The sequence below is a fragment of the Oryzias melastigma genome, linkage group LG6 (genome assembly GCF_002922805.2).
Source record: "Oryzias melastigma strain HK-1 linkage group LG6, ASM292280v2, whole genome shotgun sequence".
Lineage (NCBI taxonomy): Eukaryota > Metazoa > Chordata > Actinopteri > Beloniformes > Adrianichthyidae > Oryzias > Oryzias melastigma.
Window position 1 is genome coordinate 5,627,922 of NC_050517.1, and position 16,754 is coordinate 5,644,675.

The 16,754-nt window shown below is 38.3% G+C and overlaps 2 protein-coding genes across 7 annotated transcripts in view; one reads left to right on the top strand and one right to left on the bottom strand.

Annotated features, from left to right (window-relative positions):
* poc1b (POC1 centriolar protein B) overlaps window positions 1–7,803 on the bottom strand; it is a 53,560-nt gene extending 45,757 nt beyond the window's left edge. For 2 of the 6 annotated variants that reach the window (XM_036212208.1, XM_024261873.2), the window contains exons 1-5: window positions 7,591–7,803; window positions 7,089–7,235; window positions 4,889–4,973; window positions 2,138–2,309; window positions 1,871–2,050 (exon numbers count right to left, since the gene is read on the bottom strand). In XM_036212208.1, coding sequence (XP_036068101.1) covers window positions 1,871–2,050; window positions 2,138–2,309; window positions 4,889–4,973; window positions 7,089–7,103 — 452 coding nt within the window. In that variant the 5' untranslated portion in view covers window positions 7,104–7,235; window positions 7,591–7,803. Of the gene's footprint in view, window positions 1–1,870; window positions 2,051–2,137; window positions 2,310–2,571; window positions 2,602–4,888; window positions 4,974–7,088; window positions 7,532–7,590 lie in introns of those variants that run through there. The other 4 variants (XM_036212206.1, XM_036212207.1, XM_024261871.2 and 1 more) reach the window with 4 other exon arrangements.
* Window positions 7,804–7,830: 27 nt separating this feature from the next.
* On the top strand, window positions 7,831–15,093 carry cep41 (centrosomal protein 41). Its single transcript, XM_024261875.2, has 11 exons — window positions 7,831–7,987; window positions 8,248–8,311; window positions 8,409–8,456; window positions 9,635–9,696; window positions 9,942–10,011; window positions 10,089–10,218; window positions 11,778–11,944; window positions 12,020–12,087; window positions 12,192–12,306; window positions 12,887–13,096; window positions 14,071–15,093. Exons 1-11 carry the CDS (start codon window positions 7,955–7,957, stop codon window positions 14,187–14,189), a joined length of 1,086 nt encoding a protein of 361 aa, XP_024117643.1. The 5' UTR covers window positions 7,831–7,954; the 3' UTR covers window positions 14,190–15,093.
* Window positions 15,094–16,754: the final 1,661 nt, after the last annotated feature.

The window sequence follows — 16,754 nt, forward strand, 5'->3', positions numbered from 1 at the left end:
ATACATTAGAACATATGGAATATATCTGGATACTTATTTTAGCTTTGTCCCAGCCCATTACTAACACTTTAAGGTTCTACATCAGTACATAAGTAAGTATATAGGTACATGCCATTATACATCACGTATTAGTATTTGTTTAGATTAAATCATAAAAGTCGGGATTTTTAAAACTGAAAAACTGCAGGCATTCTTATTGGAGGTTCAAGTGAATTAAAAAAAAATTGAAGTGAAGAAATCCAGAGTCTTGTCTGCTTCTAACCTGTCCTGTTCACCTTACAAAACTCAAACATTCTGCTCATCTTCATTCTGTTTTAAACTCTGACTCATACTGTAACATTCTCTTTTATGTGCCATCATTCTTTATTTGTCCACATAACAACATTACAGAGAAGAGAACTCTGTTAAAACCAGAAGGACGACTGACAGGCAGGCAGCAGAAGAAAGAAGACTGACTCGACAAACTAACAGAATATTTATATATATAGATATATATATACTGTATTTATCTTTATTTTACCAGGAGGACCAATTGAGAAAACAAAAAAGACTATCTGTAACTTGGTTCAGCTGTGACAAGGTCACAGACTTTGAACAAATAATAACAAGAACGAAAAATAAATACAGTATTTTGTGCAGTATAAGTCGCAAGAGCAAAAAATGTCAAATCAAGAAGGAGCAAACCATATACAAGTCTCTCTGGAGTATAAGTCGCACTTTTGGAAGAAAAGTCAGACGTTTCAGAACAAATGTGCCAATCCCAGTGTAGCTAAAAAAATAAATCAATGAATACAAGAACACTAATCTTTTGATCTGTTTAAGAAAAATATCAAAGCTTAACAGAAAAATAAACAGATTCTCTTCCATGTTAGTTTAGAACGACACTTCTTCTGCCGCGTTCAGCAGCAAACACTCAAAAGCAGCGCCCTCTATTGGTTGTTAGAGGAAACGACTGCTAAAAAACAACCAGTGTTTACTGGGAAAATAACAAATATATGAGCCTATTTATGTCTAAAAAAACACAAAACACACAAATAAGTCGCTCCCGAGTATAAGTCGCAGCCCTGGCTAAACTATGAAAAAAACACGACTTATACTCCGGAAAATATGATAATAATATATAAATAAAATAAATCAATTAATAAAGATGGTTAAAGCAATATTCTTTTCTAATCCGATCACAGTCCATTTCTTTCCATGATATACATTTTAAACGAATGATTCCTAATGATTATCATTCATGTGAAATAATTTATTTGATAACCCAATATATACATATATTAACTCCACTGACCACGAATCTGCACTTAATGTTAGTACTTGAGGTTATAATGATTTATGAAATAACCTGTACTTCGTCTCTGTTGTGTGATTAATTTTAGGATTTTTTAATGACTTGAATCTGTGTTGGTAAAATATAAACTCCTGATTAAAAGTCAAGAACCACATAATGATCATTTATGTAAAGAAAATCAAAAATGTAGGTAAACTGACTGTAAGCTTGCAGGAGAGAGTGTAAACACAACAGTCCCGCCCACAACTCAGAGGTGAATTTCTGATTAATCCCTGCCGCTCTGCAGAAACTATGTCCTATTTTTAGATTTTTACTAAAGACAGCATAATCATAATTAAGAGACCACTGGGAACGCTGAAAATAGATCAAAAGATGATTGGAGTGAGAGTTGCTAGTTGCAAATGTGTTTTATAGCCACATTTTCAAACACACTGGATTTTACTAACATTTGTTTTCCATTTGTAACTTAAGTAACATTTCCTAAAATGAATATTTTGTTTTCAATTTAGGACATTTTGATTTCAAGCTGTGATTTTGTGGTAAATATCACTCCATAAACACTCAGGTGTAGCGTACCTGGCACAGCGCACCCAGTTGGTGTGCTGGTTGAGGGAGTAGATGAAGCTCTGCCGGTCAACGCTCCACACTTTAACCGACTTGTCGTCAGACGCCGTCACCAGTCTGAGGCCGTCGGCAGAGAAAGCCACGCTGCGCACGGCAGCTGTGTGAGCCCTGAACACGACGGACTCCCCCTTCCTGTTGGACACAAGTGCAGAGGCACGTTCACGCGCCAGACCAGTCCTCTACCCTCCAGTCTGACTGCAGAGAATGACCGACACGTACATGGACGGAGTCCACAGCCGGACGGTCCTGTCTTTGGAGGAAGAAGCCACCCGCTTGCCAGATGGAGAGAACTGCACCCCTGTGACGGCATCATGGTGGCCAAAAAAACGAAGAGCCCTTCCTTTAGGAGCCAAATTCCAGATCATCAAAGTTTTATCTGCCGATCCTGATGCTGGGAGGGTCACAAAAAAATAATGCTTAGATTTTCATGGACAGGCAGCAGACAGGAAATGACAACACTATACAACATGTTCTCTAACTTTAGAATTGAAGACATTTCAGGTTTCACATACAGATTGATGAGATCATTTGCAAAGAATGCATTAAAAGATTTGACCAATAAAGTATAAAGACAGAATTTAGAAGAGCCTTTACAGCACAGGAGTCAAACTCCAGGCCTCGAGGGCCGGTGTCCAAAATGTTTGCCAACTAACCTGTCACAGAAGCTGCTTATTGGCTGAACACACCTGAGCAGGTAATCAGCATCAGATGAGGCAGGATTTCTTAAAAACCAGCAGGAAGCCGGCCCTCGAGGCCTGGAGTCTGACACCTGTGCTTTACAATTTTAAAATGATGAAACCTTTGATTAAGAACAGCATTTAAATCCTCTATGACATTCTTTTTATTAAAAACAAAACATTCCCAGTAGTGTTTTAAATATGATTATGACATTTTTAACCAAAATCCCACAATCTAAATGTCTTAAACAGCCATTTTTCATGTTGATCTGAACCTTCTGTTTCCAAAATCTCCTCTGAGGAGGCGTGGCTTTTGGAGCTGAGCTGAGTACCCCCGCCTCTAAAACACTAAAAACAGGATATTTGTCGGAGGGAGACTTTAAGAGAACTTTACATCCCAAAGAGAGCATCTGATTTATGGAACAGTTTAAATGAAGACATGAAAAAAGTCTAATCAAATACAGAAAATAAAAACAGCAAATTGAAGAATAAAACGTGAAATTAGCTGATTTTCACTTTTTTTAACCACAAAATGAGGGAAAAAACATAAAAGAAAAATCTAAAAGATTCTTAGAATGGCAAACGAATTCCCTCAGACTTCATGTCCACAAGATCAAACATCATGTAAGGTAGTTGTAGACCGATGGGGTACGACAACTCTCAAAAGAAATGTATTCATAAAGAATATTCTGTATTCACAAAGAGAAATTCATCCCCGTCTCTCTGCTGCCGCCGTTCTGCTGTCTGCCCTCCAGTACCGGTGTTTTACCAAGGTACATCCCCTGCCAGAATTTGTTTCCCTAGTCTCAGGCATCGTCTTTCTTTTTTTGTCAGGTATGTTCAGGGGGAACGTACCATAGCACAACACCGGTCAGCAGCAGCAGTTAGCGTGGGGGATCCTTGCTGATTGGCATATTTAGCAATGTGATTTTCTGATGTAATGCTAGCACTTAAACTAGAGATAGTTCATGCAAAACTAGCAGTTTTATTAACATTAGCATGAATAACAAAGCTAGCATAATTTTCTAAGACGGCTGATGATGCTGACCACAATGCTACCACTTTAGTAGCATTAACATAGTTAGCAAAGCATAATTAGCATTTATAGTCATGTTTTTTTCGCCGATAGTTGGAGATACTGCCCGCAATGCTAGCACCTTTAGCCACATTAGCATAATTAGTGAAGCCATGTGTTTTTCTGATGATGCTGAACACAATGCTAGCACTTTTTAGGATCATTAGCAAAGCTAGCATAATTAACATATTCAGCAATGTGCCCTTTTATATAGTTGATGATGCCGAACGCAATGCTAGCATTGTTAGCCATGTTAATTTAGTTAGCATAATTAGCCTTTTTAGCTAAATTGATCTTTGTGAGGGAAGTGGAGCAGCTCCTCAACCATTGAGGATGGGTAGAAAGGGGGCTGTATGAGGGCATGGAGGGCCTCAATCCTCGCTTCTCGGGCAGTTTTTCCTGGGACATGCGGGGCAGGCGAGCCCACTCCAGGTCCTGGACCGGTCCAGATGTACCCTTGCCTTCAACCATCACTACCCGGGCCGGGCTCTAGCAGCACCGTGACCCCGAAAGAGTTGGGTATTCTGGTCCTACTGACTTAAAAAACTTTTTTGTTTAGTTTTTACAGCCCCAACAGTCGGCTGACCGTCTACTTTAGCTCTGAGTTAGCTTAACTGTTTATGTTTAGCATCTTCTTATCTTCAACTAATGGACAGACATGTTTTTAACCACCTAATGAGTGGAGTATCATCTCTGCTACTTCTTTTAGAGCGGGTTTCCATCACTTTGGGTCTAAAATGATCCGCTGCTAAAATGTGGATCGCTGTATTTTGATCAGTTTTATCACATTTTCAACAGCTAAGGCTATTAAGATCATTTTGCCATAATGACATCAATAGGATTCTTAATATTTCTATTTTATTTTAGTTAAATAAATAAACTTGAACAGACATGCGCAGTTTGATCAATCAATGTTTCGGAACTCGATGCATAAGCCTGTGACCCCGTGACGTATTTTTGACAGTTTGTGAACAGGAGAAATTCGTATTCAAGACAAAAAAAGGTTGTTTCTGAAGAGACATATTAAATGTAAAACTAAATGTTGTCTTCATATTTTTACTGCAAAGTTGTGCACAAAATATAAATGCATGCACAACTTTATGAACACAAATTTCTCTTTGTGAATACAAATTATTCTTTATGAATATATTTCTTTTTGAGCGTTATCTTACTCCATACAGGCCTCTCTCTTGTGTTTTTTTAAAGCAGCAGAATTACCCAGTTGTTTGCCGTTGGGATTGAAGTGGACACAGCTGACAGCGTTCTTGTGGCCCTTAAAGTGTCTCTCCAGGGTGGGATCCTCCTACAACAACAACCAACAATCACAAACTCTGCAAACAACTCCCATTATGCAAACACAATATTGAAAAAAATCAGAAACACTTTTTATTTGAATTTTGGAAGAATTTATTTAACTGGCTTTCTCCCCAAAAATATTTTACATATAAAACACTCAATTAGATTTTCTATTATTGATGTGATGTTTGTATCGAGGCTCTAAGACGTGTGGCGAGTGGAGGAGGGGCATTACTCGAGGATCCTTCATGAAGGGGAGGAGCTGGAAATGATGGCATCCAATGGCTGCCTGCCTGGCTGTACCACAAGACTGATTCAGGAAGTGGTTTAGATTGTTCTGACAGCGACACAAACCCCTCAAGCTCCCTTCAAAGTGTGGGTATGCAATGAAGAGTTGTGGTCACAGAGTTTGGAGATCTAGGAGAAACTGTTTTTAATGAAAATGAATAAAGTTAAAGTCCCATTCGTATTTGTTCTTTGCATTTGAGTCCTTCTCTGTGGGAGTGGTGAGCTGCAGACACAGCCGTGCTCAGAACTATATGGTTTTTATCACATAAGAATAAAGACATAAAGTAACACAAGCATATCTCCAATATGTTTCTACTTTTTCCATTGACCCGACATTCTTATGAAAACAGACTCCATGTTTCGATAGTCACAATTTCTGTTGATATCATATTAATTTGTTCAATGTAAATCTTTCCACCAGAATCACAATGATCATGATTGTTCTATCATCACTCTGCCTGTTACACATTTTAGTGGCGCAATGCAGCAAATGGCACTATGTGGTGCTTCATCGCACCATCACTATTTTATTTCTAAACACAAACTTTCTCAATTCTTAGTTAACAAGTCAATCATTTTAGGAATTGTTTTTTACCAGAGCCAGGAAAAAAAAATTTAATCTCAAACCTGGAAAAAGTTAATCACGATTTATCATCGCTTTAATTTTTTTTTAGTCTCAGTATTTGCCGACCACTTATTATCTGCAAATAATCACAATATGAAAACACACACAAAGCTCTACATTTAGAACATTTATTTTTAATTACTGCTGTCAATCAATTATAAAAAAGATCTGAATAATCGCACTTTTGTGTTGGGATTAATCATGATTACTCGCAGTGTTTTACCAGGTAAAATGTATTTGAACAATACTGCACTGGACCACAGATCAAATAGTCGCTTTTGGTGAAAAAGTGATCTAAACCACAAAAATAGCAAGAATAAAGTGCTAAAACTGACTGAATATTTATTTCCTTTGTAAGCGACCATGGTATGAGTGGGATAATACCCGACGAAATGTTTTAACACACACCGTGGAAGCCTGAACCGCCGAGTTAAAGCGAAGGACTGTTTCTTCGATTAATTTGCGTTAATACATATTAACGTGTTAATTCTTTTTGATGAATCATGTAGGTTAATGTTCACAGCCCTATTTTTTTTTTACATTTTTTTTAAATGACATCCATCTATTCTGTAAATCTCTTAACTGAAAGAAAGCAATAAAACTATCTGTTAATGGAAGTCATTTGTTTTTTTTTTAATTCTATTTTTAATATATTTGGATTTAGTTTTGCTGCCTGGTCTTTGTTACAGATGTGTTTTCCCTTCTTTTGGGGGAGGTCATAGTGTCACTTTATTAGGCACACCTTGCTAGTACCTGGTTGGACCCCCTTTTCCTTCAGAACTGTCTTAATCCCAAGTGTCATAGATTCAACAATGTTCTGGAAACATTCTTTAGAGAGTTTTGGTCCATACTGACATGACAGCATCACAGAGTTTCTGCAGATTTGTCTGCATCTATGATGCTGATCTCCTGTTCCACCACATCCCAAAGGTTCTGTTGGGTTCTGGTGACTATGGAGGTCATTACTCCAGTGAACTCAGTGAAACCAGTCTGAGACGATTCAAGCTTTATGACATGGAGGCTTATCCAGCAGGTGCCTGAATGAACCCACACAGGTATGAAGCCTCGTGCGTAAAAGTGATGATGTTTTAGGAAATCAGCAAATCCTCTTAGCAGAGAGCTGCTAGCAAAGTTACCGACTGATCAACAACCAACAGCTGCTTTGTGGATTGGAGTGAATTACCCACAAAAATAAAAAGTCCTTCTCACCAGAACAGACGCCATCGAGGAAATGGGATCAAAGCTTGAACTTCATGTGTCAGAAGTTTGAACAGACGCGCTCCTCTTCGTCTTCATGACTATCGCTTTCTGTAAACTCCTCAGACCCGATCAGTCGAGCTCCGATGCGAGGATGGACTTTTCAAACCCGAGCGAAAGTGGATCATTTTTATGTGAAGAAAATTCACCAAAACATTCCAATTATATAGCAAATATAGAAAAAACAAGGTAAATGTCCTGTTCGTTTTTGCTGTAACTGTTGGATTTTCTATTTTCAGCTACTAAGACTGCTACATTCAAGGTACACGTAAAAGTCGTACATTTAAATGTCTAAAACAGAAATATTCTAAAACAAATATCTAAATTACTAAAGTATGTAATAGTGTGCTTGCTTATGTTGCGTGCTTATGTTAAATCAGACAGATATTGACAACTGCAATCCTTAATCGTGCTACAAAACCCTTTCAATATTAAACGTATTGTGATAACTCACATTAGCCAATGGTAGCGACAGTCATATTAGCAAAGCCGTTTTCCTTGCTACGAGCTAACAAATATACATATATTTGTTTACAAAATCCCCAGAAGCGATTAGTTTATTTCGTTCACTTCAAAAGGCTTCGTATAAACCCACATTACCAACTAAAAGACAAACGTCAAATTCCCAACCAGCTTCACTTGAACGTTTCCAAGCGCGAGCGTCTGTCGCTGCTAAGCAACAGTCGCTCGAATCATATGGGCGTTCTGTGGATGACGCACCAGCATTGGCTTCTTCTATTGGATGTTATGAAACCCAACAGCCAATCAGAAGACGGGTTGTTAGAAAGTGAGGAAACGTTAGCAGGTCGGTGGAAGACATGTCTCTGAACCGCGGCGTCGGCAACCAAGAGGTAAAGTTTGATAAAAGAAACAAAATGAGAAAAAAATGACGCACTTTTCCCTCCTTAACACTTAGAGCCGCATAGCTTTTACCTTTGTGTATCCTAATGAAATTAGCTTGGCTAATGTAGCTAACTTGGTGGTTCATGTTACCATGCAGCAAAACGGCAGTAGAATGATAACATTAGACGATTTATTTTACATTTGAGGTAAAATGTAGATAAGAAATGTCAGTAAAATCGAAAACTGTAGTTTTCTTTCTTCCTTTCAGTACATGAAGAAGAAGATTCCGAAAAATGCCAAGTATGACCACGTCAAAACCAAGCTGGACACAGGTACCTGACTGTAAACAAACATCTGCGTGTGATGCTGAGTTCCCCTGAAATGAGGTTAACGTGTTTTCCCTCTACGTGTCTGTTCCACCGTATCCAGGATGCAGCCTGACCAAATACATGGAACGAATGGAGGAGATCAGAAAAAGTGAGTCACTTTGCAAAAACATTGCTAAATGCGGGCTGTAATGTATGGATCAAGTTGTGCATTTAAGCTTATAACTTTCAAACTGATCCATTTTCATTTAAAATATACCTTTAAAGGCACATTCCAAGGAAAATGGTGTTGTTAGTGAGTTCTTGTGGCCTTTTTCTGATTATGGAGGACTGAAATGTATTAAAAGTGTATTTCTTTATACAAATCGATGTGAATCAGGAGCAGACAGACCATTTTAAAAAGCTTGACCTACAAGTCGGCAAGCCACAAGCTCCCTGATCCGCTCCATTCTGATGCATCCACTTCCAGACAAACAGATCCATGAAGGTCTTTGTTTTCCTCTTCTCAGCTGGAATCTGGATCTAAACCAGGGGTATTAAACTCAATCGCACAACGGGCCAATAAGCATTTATTGAACAATCTAAAACTAAATTTTTAAAACTTTAAAACTGTAATTTAAACAAAAAAATAATGATGAACTAGATGTAAAGCATTACCTGCAGCAATATGTTAGTGTGAATGCTGTAAGCTGAATTTAGCCGCTGAAGATGATAGCTGAAATCGTTGAAGCTGAAAATGCTGACACTGATAGCCAGCTAAAATATTAGCAATGTATGTCAAATTAGCCACAAAATAAAACCTAGGTTAGCCAAAACAGCACCATGTAGCTGAAAAAGTAGCTAAACTTCAAAACAGCCTAAAAAACTGAAAAAAGCCTAAATTAGCTAAAACACTATCTGAAATATTATGTTTTTTCTTTGCCTCTAATTCATAAATATTTGAAAAAATAGCCACTTAGAAAAACTTAATTTCTTTGTACATGTCCTTTATCATGAGAAAAATGCCACAAGAACATGTTAAAAACCAAAAACCACATTTTATGTATGAATTCATTAAGACTCAATTCACTGCTGCTTGCGATAAATCCTTTGATAACGCATTTTTTCCTGTTTACGTGTTCACGTTTACTGAATCAAGCAAATATTTTTGAATTGTGTGAACTGATTGTATAAACTACAGAATCTGCTAATCTGAGTTACAATCATTGACTGCATTTGATTAACCCATAAACAGTCGGTGGATATAATTACGTTAAATGACTGATCTAAACTCTCCTGGGCCAGATGACTCATAAATCATGATAACTCACAAACTCTTTTTTTTTTAAGATTATCGTTATCGAAAAGATGAAATCTTCAAGCGATTAAAGGTCACAACTTTTGCACAGCTGGTAAGGACAAAAACTCACACTTTAGCATTACTTTAGCTGCATGTTTAAGATGATTACATGTTAAGGAAAACATTAGGCACCATTTTTATTTTCAAAAGGTAGTGTGGTTAACAAACAAATGCTGTTCTGAATTATTCAAAATTAATCCACTTCAGCTTAAAATTGAAGAATCAGATCTTTGTCGTGGATTCCCTCCTTGGAGAACAGTTTTGTTCCTCTTGATGTTTTGTTTTATGTCCCATTAGGTGCTACAGGTAGCCTCTGTATCAGACTCCAATGAAAGTGAGATTGACGATGCCTCACAGGACCCACAAGGTAACGTTTCTGGTCAACCCGCCTGTAGTGTAGTCAGAACCGCTCCCGTGCCACATTCTGTTCATCCTGCTGTACAGACGGCCTGTTCGTGGGGTCTGACACAGACCTGGAGAGTCAGTCTGAACACCACAACAGCTCCCCCCAGGCCCCATCACCGTCAGGAGACTCCAAGGATCCCTGCCACACGTCCAGGTCAACCCTCCTGAGGTATTTTACGCTGCAGTCTCCTCCAAAGACTTCACAAGTTCTGCTGATTGGATCATATTTCTTCTGGGTCTTCATCTGAGAGGAATTTCTAAAAGCTGCATCAGTTAGACTGTTGTTGCATCTTCTGCATAAGAGTCATCAGTATTTAGTGTGTGTGTATGTGGGGGGTAATGCATGTATTGTGATTATAACAGTTGTCTTTATGTTTGAAGTTTCACAAAGCTGAGATTTTTTATCTTTGTGTTTAGATTAAATTCTTACTTCCAATTTCTTCATCGGTGTTAAAAAATATTACTTCTTTTTTTACAGTTAAAACAGCTTTTTCCAACATCCAGGGCTGAAAACACTTGTTAAATTCATTAGGTAAACAGTGAATGGAAACATTTGAACAGAGAAAATATCAAAGAAAATCAAGAAATCCACTTTAAAGAATTGATATACATTTATTTGCATTGCATTGTGTTAGAAATTCCCAAGAGCCTTCACGGTCTCTTCTGATGCTTTCAGCTGCTTTTTTCAGTTAGCCAAGATGGAGGGACAACAGCAAACGGATAGTCTAAAGAGCAGCTCCACGTCTCTCTGTAGGATCCCAGTTTGCTGTTTTCATATTCTTTAATTTCATGACATGCAAAAAAAGTATTGTATTTGGCCTGAGATCCCATTTAGGTTTTGGCCCTTTGAGTGAAAAGGGGTTGTAACCAAAATGTGTACAATATTTATTGTATAAATGTACTACCTGGTTGTATTTGTTTCTTCCTCTTAGATCATTCACAAATCAGAATATGAATGTCAGTAATCCTGTCTGTAGTCAGAACAGCAGCTCACGTGCTTCTCTAAAGTTCTCTGGATGATATTAAACCAGACATGGATTATTCCTCTCTGACAACCCGGTCATAGTTTGACAAAGGTTACAAGTCCTTCACTGAATGCTGCTCTGAACATTTTCACTGAGACAAACCATTTCTGGTTTTACAGTTATGCCCTAAAATATCCCGTAAAACAAGAAGTAAATTCATCCTGGGAAGAGATTAAACTGTTCACGAGCATTGCAGCGATGTGTGTCTTCTTATTAAATGTGGTGAACATAAATTTTTATCGACTTTTGTGCTGATCGCACTTAAAATACGTCCAAAAAAACTTCAGCCAAAATAGAACCATTAGAATAATACCTGCTTATTGAAGGATTACTCAAATTTGTATTTAGATTTGTGAACGATCTAAGAGAGGAAATGAACGTACAGGTCAGCAGGACATTCATAAAATAAATATTGTACATTTTTCTGTTGAAATTCATCAGGTTATCTTTTATTGTTTATGTAAAATTGTGTCTAACAGCGTTGAGTTCTTTGGTTTCCCAGACTAAATACTTTAACCGGAAGTTGCGTATCGGACCTGTCGCCATTTTGTCTGACGTCACTGTGAAAAGGGTCAGTCCTCCAGAAAACCTCTGGAGAGAGCTGAAGCTCACAGTTACTAAGCAACAGTCAACAGATGTGAATTATTCAGAAATAACTTATAATAACTAATAATCATGTCTTTCCTGTCTCTCTTTCTCTCAGTGTTATCAGTGGCGTGGGCGAGCTAAACATGGACAGTAGTGACCACAGGACGGACGACGACCTGCTGCCGGACGCTGCTCCTGCTGACAGGCCCTACCCCGACTGCCCCTACCTGCTGCTGGACGTACGGGAGCGCGAGCAGTACGACCTCTGCCACATCATCGGCGGTGAGCGTCAAAACCGTGAACCTGTTTCATCAAACCAAAGACAACACCAGAATACAGCGTCTGTCTGTCCTTTAGCCCACAGCTTTCCCATCGGCATGCTGTCCCGGACCATGAATCCCTACTCCAGAGAGGTGCTGGAATATGTATCCTCCTGAACAAACTACACTCGGCTTTTCTCCCATTTCAACTGATGTTTTTGATACAATAATCAGCAGTTCCTGATGAACCTTAACCCCAATGTTTGTAGAAAAACGCTCCAGGGAAGATCATCATTGTGTATGACGAGGATGAGCGAATAGCCAGCCAGGCTGCGACTGTCATGTGTGAACGAGGCGTCGAAAACCTCTTCATGCTCTGTGGAGGTAAGCTGTGGAGCACGTGTAAAAGTCAAGGCCCGGGGGCCGGATCCGGCCCTCCAGATCATTTTATTTTATTGTTATTAATGACCCGATGTTATCTTGCTCTTATTTCTAACTTGTATCATTTTGACAAAATATATTTTTACGGAGAGTAAAATATTGAAAGTTATTTAAGGTTTAAGTTGATTTATTCTGGAATAATATTCCTGCCTTTTTATTATTCAGAATTATGTTAAAAAGTTACAGTTTTAAAGTTTTAAAAATTGTCATTCTGCTAGCTTTTTGGACTATTTTGGCATTTACTAAGATTTTTAGGCTATTTTTGAGTTAAGCTAACATTTCAGTTACATGCTAGCTGTTTTGGATAATTTAGGATTTTTTTCAGTTTTTTAGACTATTTTAAAGTTTAGCTTTTCTCAGCTACATGCTAGCTGTTTTTGCTAACCTAAGGTTTTTTTAGGCTAATTAGCTATCATTTTCATATCATTTTGCCCTTCACAATGCAAAGCTAAAGTTAAAACGATTTTACCAGTTTGAAAGATTAAAACAGTTAAAGGTCTTTGCTTTTTGCTTTTTCTTCCAGGTCTAAAGGTAATAGCACAAAAGTTTCCTAGAGGACTGACAACAGGCTGCCTCCCAGACTCATGCCTGTCACCCCGTAATTCATCCTCAAGAGGAAGAAAAGGCTCGGGGCTGCAGCAGCCGGCTGACCAGAGGTGGACGTTCACACCAGAAGAGCTGGAACAGATCCAGGATCAGCTGGAAGAGATTCTAGTCCCCAGTAACACTAACAGTAAGAGAGCACTGCCAGAAGCCTGAAGGACACAGCTGTCCCGTCTAAACTGATGATGCTATGTTTACACCAGCTTTAAGAGCCCTTAGCACATTCTTGAAGACGTGTCGCATGTCTGGCATATGGTGTTCACACTGGACAAGCAGGAAGGGGCTTCTTCTTCTTCTGTTTACTAGAACATGCCTGCCATCTACAGTTGGAAGAGACTTGTCAAAGTGTTGCAAATCTGGTGATCCTTTCTTCCATTTTCAGACAGTTGTGTGAATTAGAGATGACATCATCCATACGTCTCTAAATCTGAGTCCCTGATGTCAAAGTTCAACCTGGTTAAACTTATAACACGCGTTCTATGGCCACACATTTTGAACAAAGAACCTAAAACCGATCTCAAAATATGTGTAGCAACACATGAACGCGAGAGTTTTGAATGTGGAACCCCAGAACGGCCCACCTTTAATTACCTTTAATTCAATGTATTGCAAAAAAAAAAAATTGAAATCGTGACTTCAATTTCAACTGTGAATTGAATTGAATCGTGGCCTGAGTGAATCATTACACTGGGTGAAGGCAGGATAAACTCTGGACAGGTCGTCAGTCTGTCCCAGGGCACCAGTGGGGTTTGAGCTAGCGGGGCAAACAGGAGAGCATCCCGGGGAGCCCACAGTCTTTCATATATCAGAATAGAGCTGTGAAAGGAAAAGTCTTGAGCAACATTTACCAGATTTGCACCTCTTCAACATTTGACAGCAAGCCTTTTCCAACTGTGAGTTTATGCGCTAGTATCGAGTAGCGACCATAGACTGTATATTCATTTATTTACTTATACAGTCTATGGTAGCAACAGTCCAGTGTAAACGCCATATGGTTAAAGCGCATTCTTGACTGAGCCACACATGCCCAGTGTGTGCATTAAACTGTAGCCATTGTCAAAAACAGCCTGAACCTGTGGTGACATGTTGACGTTTGCCCTGCAGGTCGGTTGTCCAGCCGCCTGTCCTCTGGAAGTGCCCCTTCCAAAGCCTCCAGTCGGGTTAGCTCATCCACATCCAGGGGGAGCAGCTCCAGGGTTCAAAGCAGCAGACCCTGGAAATAGTTGCACTCAGCTACCAAACACAAATACCTCCATCACATTCATCTTTGGAGGTTTCTGTGATCACTTTGTTCAGGCTGCAGTCCACAGCATGCAGTGAAGCAGAAAACTGTGATAACAGGAGTGGTTTCATCTAAACTGCAGTCATGGAGCATGTGATTTGACATATTTGAAAAATGCACTTGTCTAACTAAAAAAGTGAAAAATTCCACGCAGAAGTACTACCAGTGTCTCCTTTCTGTTAAACCCAACGGGCAGCTAAATGATGTGAGTAGTGTTTGATGATGCATTTCCAATAGTGTCTTTTAGATATTTTGCACATTTGTGAAGCTTAGATACATTTCTTGTTTGACATTTTTACTTCCATTTCATTCTGTTTCTGTTTTCTCATATCACACTGAGCTCGGCCCGTCAACGGCTTGACAGGTTTAGGTGAATATCGGGTTTCATTATTACTGAGGATTAATATTCTTTGAAAAGTTGAGCTAGACCTAATTTATTTCCACAAAGTCACCATGAAACCCCTAAAATCTTGATTTCCAGCTGCTCATTCAGTAGATGTTTATGTAAAAGAGTTGCAGAAGCCTTCTCCACCAGTCTGTATTTAAAGAAAGGATTCTGTAGCAAACCACAGTCAGGTTTGATGAGCACTCTAAATATAATTCAGCTTTTCCTGGAACATTAGGGATTCGTCAAGACTGTTTAGTCAACTCTCTGTAAATATGTTTGAAGTGCAATTTATGAGAATATGAAGTTTGTTTTAAAGAATGCTTGCTCACCATCAGTCTGGACTTTCATTATTTTGTTTTTAAATGATGTCAGAACAGTGCTTACATTTCATTTTCCACACTTGACTGTGAAAAGAACAGAATTGTTTAAATAAAAGTGAAACTTTCTTCAAGTTGAAGCTGTTGACTCTTGGCAGCAGGTGTTTGTTTCCTGTCTGTTTTCTTCTGAGTTTTATGAGCTTTAAGAGTTCTGGATTAAATGAGGCTGGAAAAAAACACCAATCATGTCAATTTTCCTCTATGAAAAATAAGAAAAGATTCTCTGGTACACAGTTATTGGCATTGATAAAGCCTTAGCCACATGGACCTGTACAGGTGCTGCAGGTTTTTGGGTTGTCTGGTCTTATGGAGGGTCATAGAGAGGAGTGGCCGCATCTGAAGAGGAACGCAGGAGTGCCTTCAGTTCCACTGAGCCTCAGAGGACCTCCCCAAGGAAGGCAACGTGAAAATGGAACATTGTTCTACATGTGGTCACTTATGATGTACGGGCGACGTATGGTATCCTTACTCCACACTCTAGTCCAGGGATGGGCACATTTTTTGACTTGTGGGCTGAAAAGGTTTTAAAATTTGGCAAAAGAGCTGGAACAGGAGCAAATGTAAGTAATTATCCACCTTATAAATCCACCTTATAAAAGATCTTAGGTTAGCCAAAACAGCTAGCATGTAGCTGAAAAAATAGCTAAACTTCAAAATAGCCTAGAAAACTGAAAAAAGCCTAAATTAGCCAAAACAGCTAGTGTGTAGCAGGAAATGGATTCCACAGTTGGCATTCAGTCTTCCCAAAGTAGTCGACAGGTCTGTTAAGTTTGTGGAAGCTTTTTCCCCCACTGTGTGCTTACAAATCCACCACACGTCTTACCTGAATTCAGTTTGTATAAGTTGATTTAAGTAAGTTACCATGTAGCTTTTTGTATTTGCACCATTTCAGTTAACGTCTTTACACAATTCTCTTTAGATTACTTGACATTTGGCTGCTATATAACCATTACGCTAGCTAATTTGGTGTCTGCTGTGGATTTTTATGCTAATTTCCCATTTACGTAACATTTCATAAACATGCTAGCTCTATTGACTAATTTGGCATTTATTAAGTTTTTTTGTTTGTTTGTCTATTTTTGAGTTTAGCTAACATTTTAGCTAGCTTTTGTTTTGCCAATTTTTTGGGTAGTTTTTGAGTTTAGATAATATTTGCTACATGCTAGCTGTTTTGGCATTTACGTTTATTTATTTATTTATTATTATTTTTTCATCCAGTTTGACATTTAGCTAATATATTAGAATTACGTTAGCTCTTTTGGCTATTTTGACAGTTACTGAGTTTTGTTTTGTTTTTTTCTTTTTAGGCTATTTTGGAGTTTAGTTAATATTTTAGCTATATGCTACATATTTTGGGTAATTTGGTAACTACTGTTTTTTTTTTTTTTTTTTTTTTTTTTCTGACTTGAAGTTTAGTTAAGGTTATAGCATTATGATAGCTGTTTTGGCTAAATCGGACATTTTTTGTGATTTTTGGCTTTTTTGGAGTTAGGCTTATTTTAACAAGCTATCAGCTTCAGTGTTTTTAGCTATCAGTTTCAGCACTTTCAGCGGCCAGAGTCCGCTTACAGTATTTACAAAGCATTAGCGTAGGTAATACTACATATCTAGTTATTTAAGCTGTTTACTGATACAATTTTAAAACTTTCCATTTCATTGTTTGCTTAGAACCTCTAGAAGCTGAAATTTCTCGTATTAAAATGTTACAAAATCATTGTTTTCAGGGTTTTATCTTAAAATA

Bases quoted from the DNA above. Each gene is read 5' to 3' on its own strand.
- cep41 (XM_024261875.2), top strand. From the start codon at position 7,955: ATGTCTCTGAACCGCGGCGTCGGCAACCAAGAG. The intron at 12,088-12,191 runs GTATCCTCCTGA...CAATGTTTGTAG, and splicing joins CCAGAGAGGTGCTGGAATAT to AAAAACGCTCCAGGGAAGAT. The intron at 12,307-12,886 runs GTAAGCTGTGGA...TTTTTCTTCCAG, and splicing joins CCTCTTCATGCTCTGTGGAG to GTCTAAAGGTAATAGCACAA.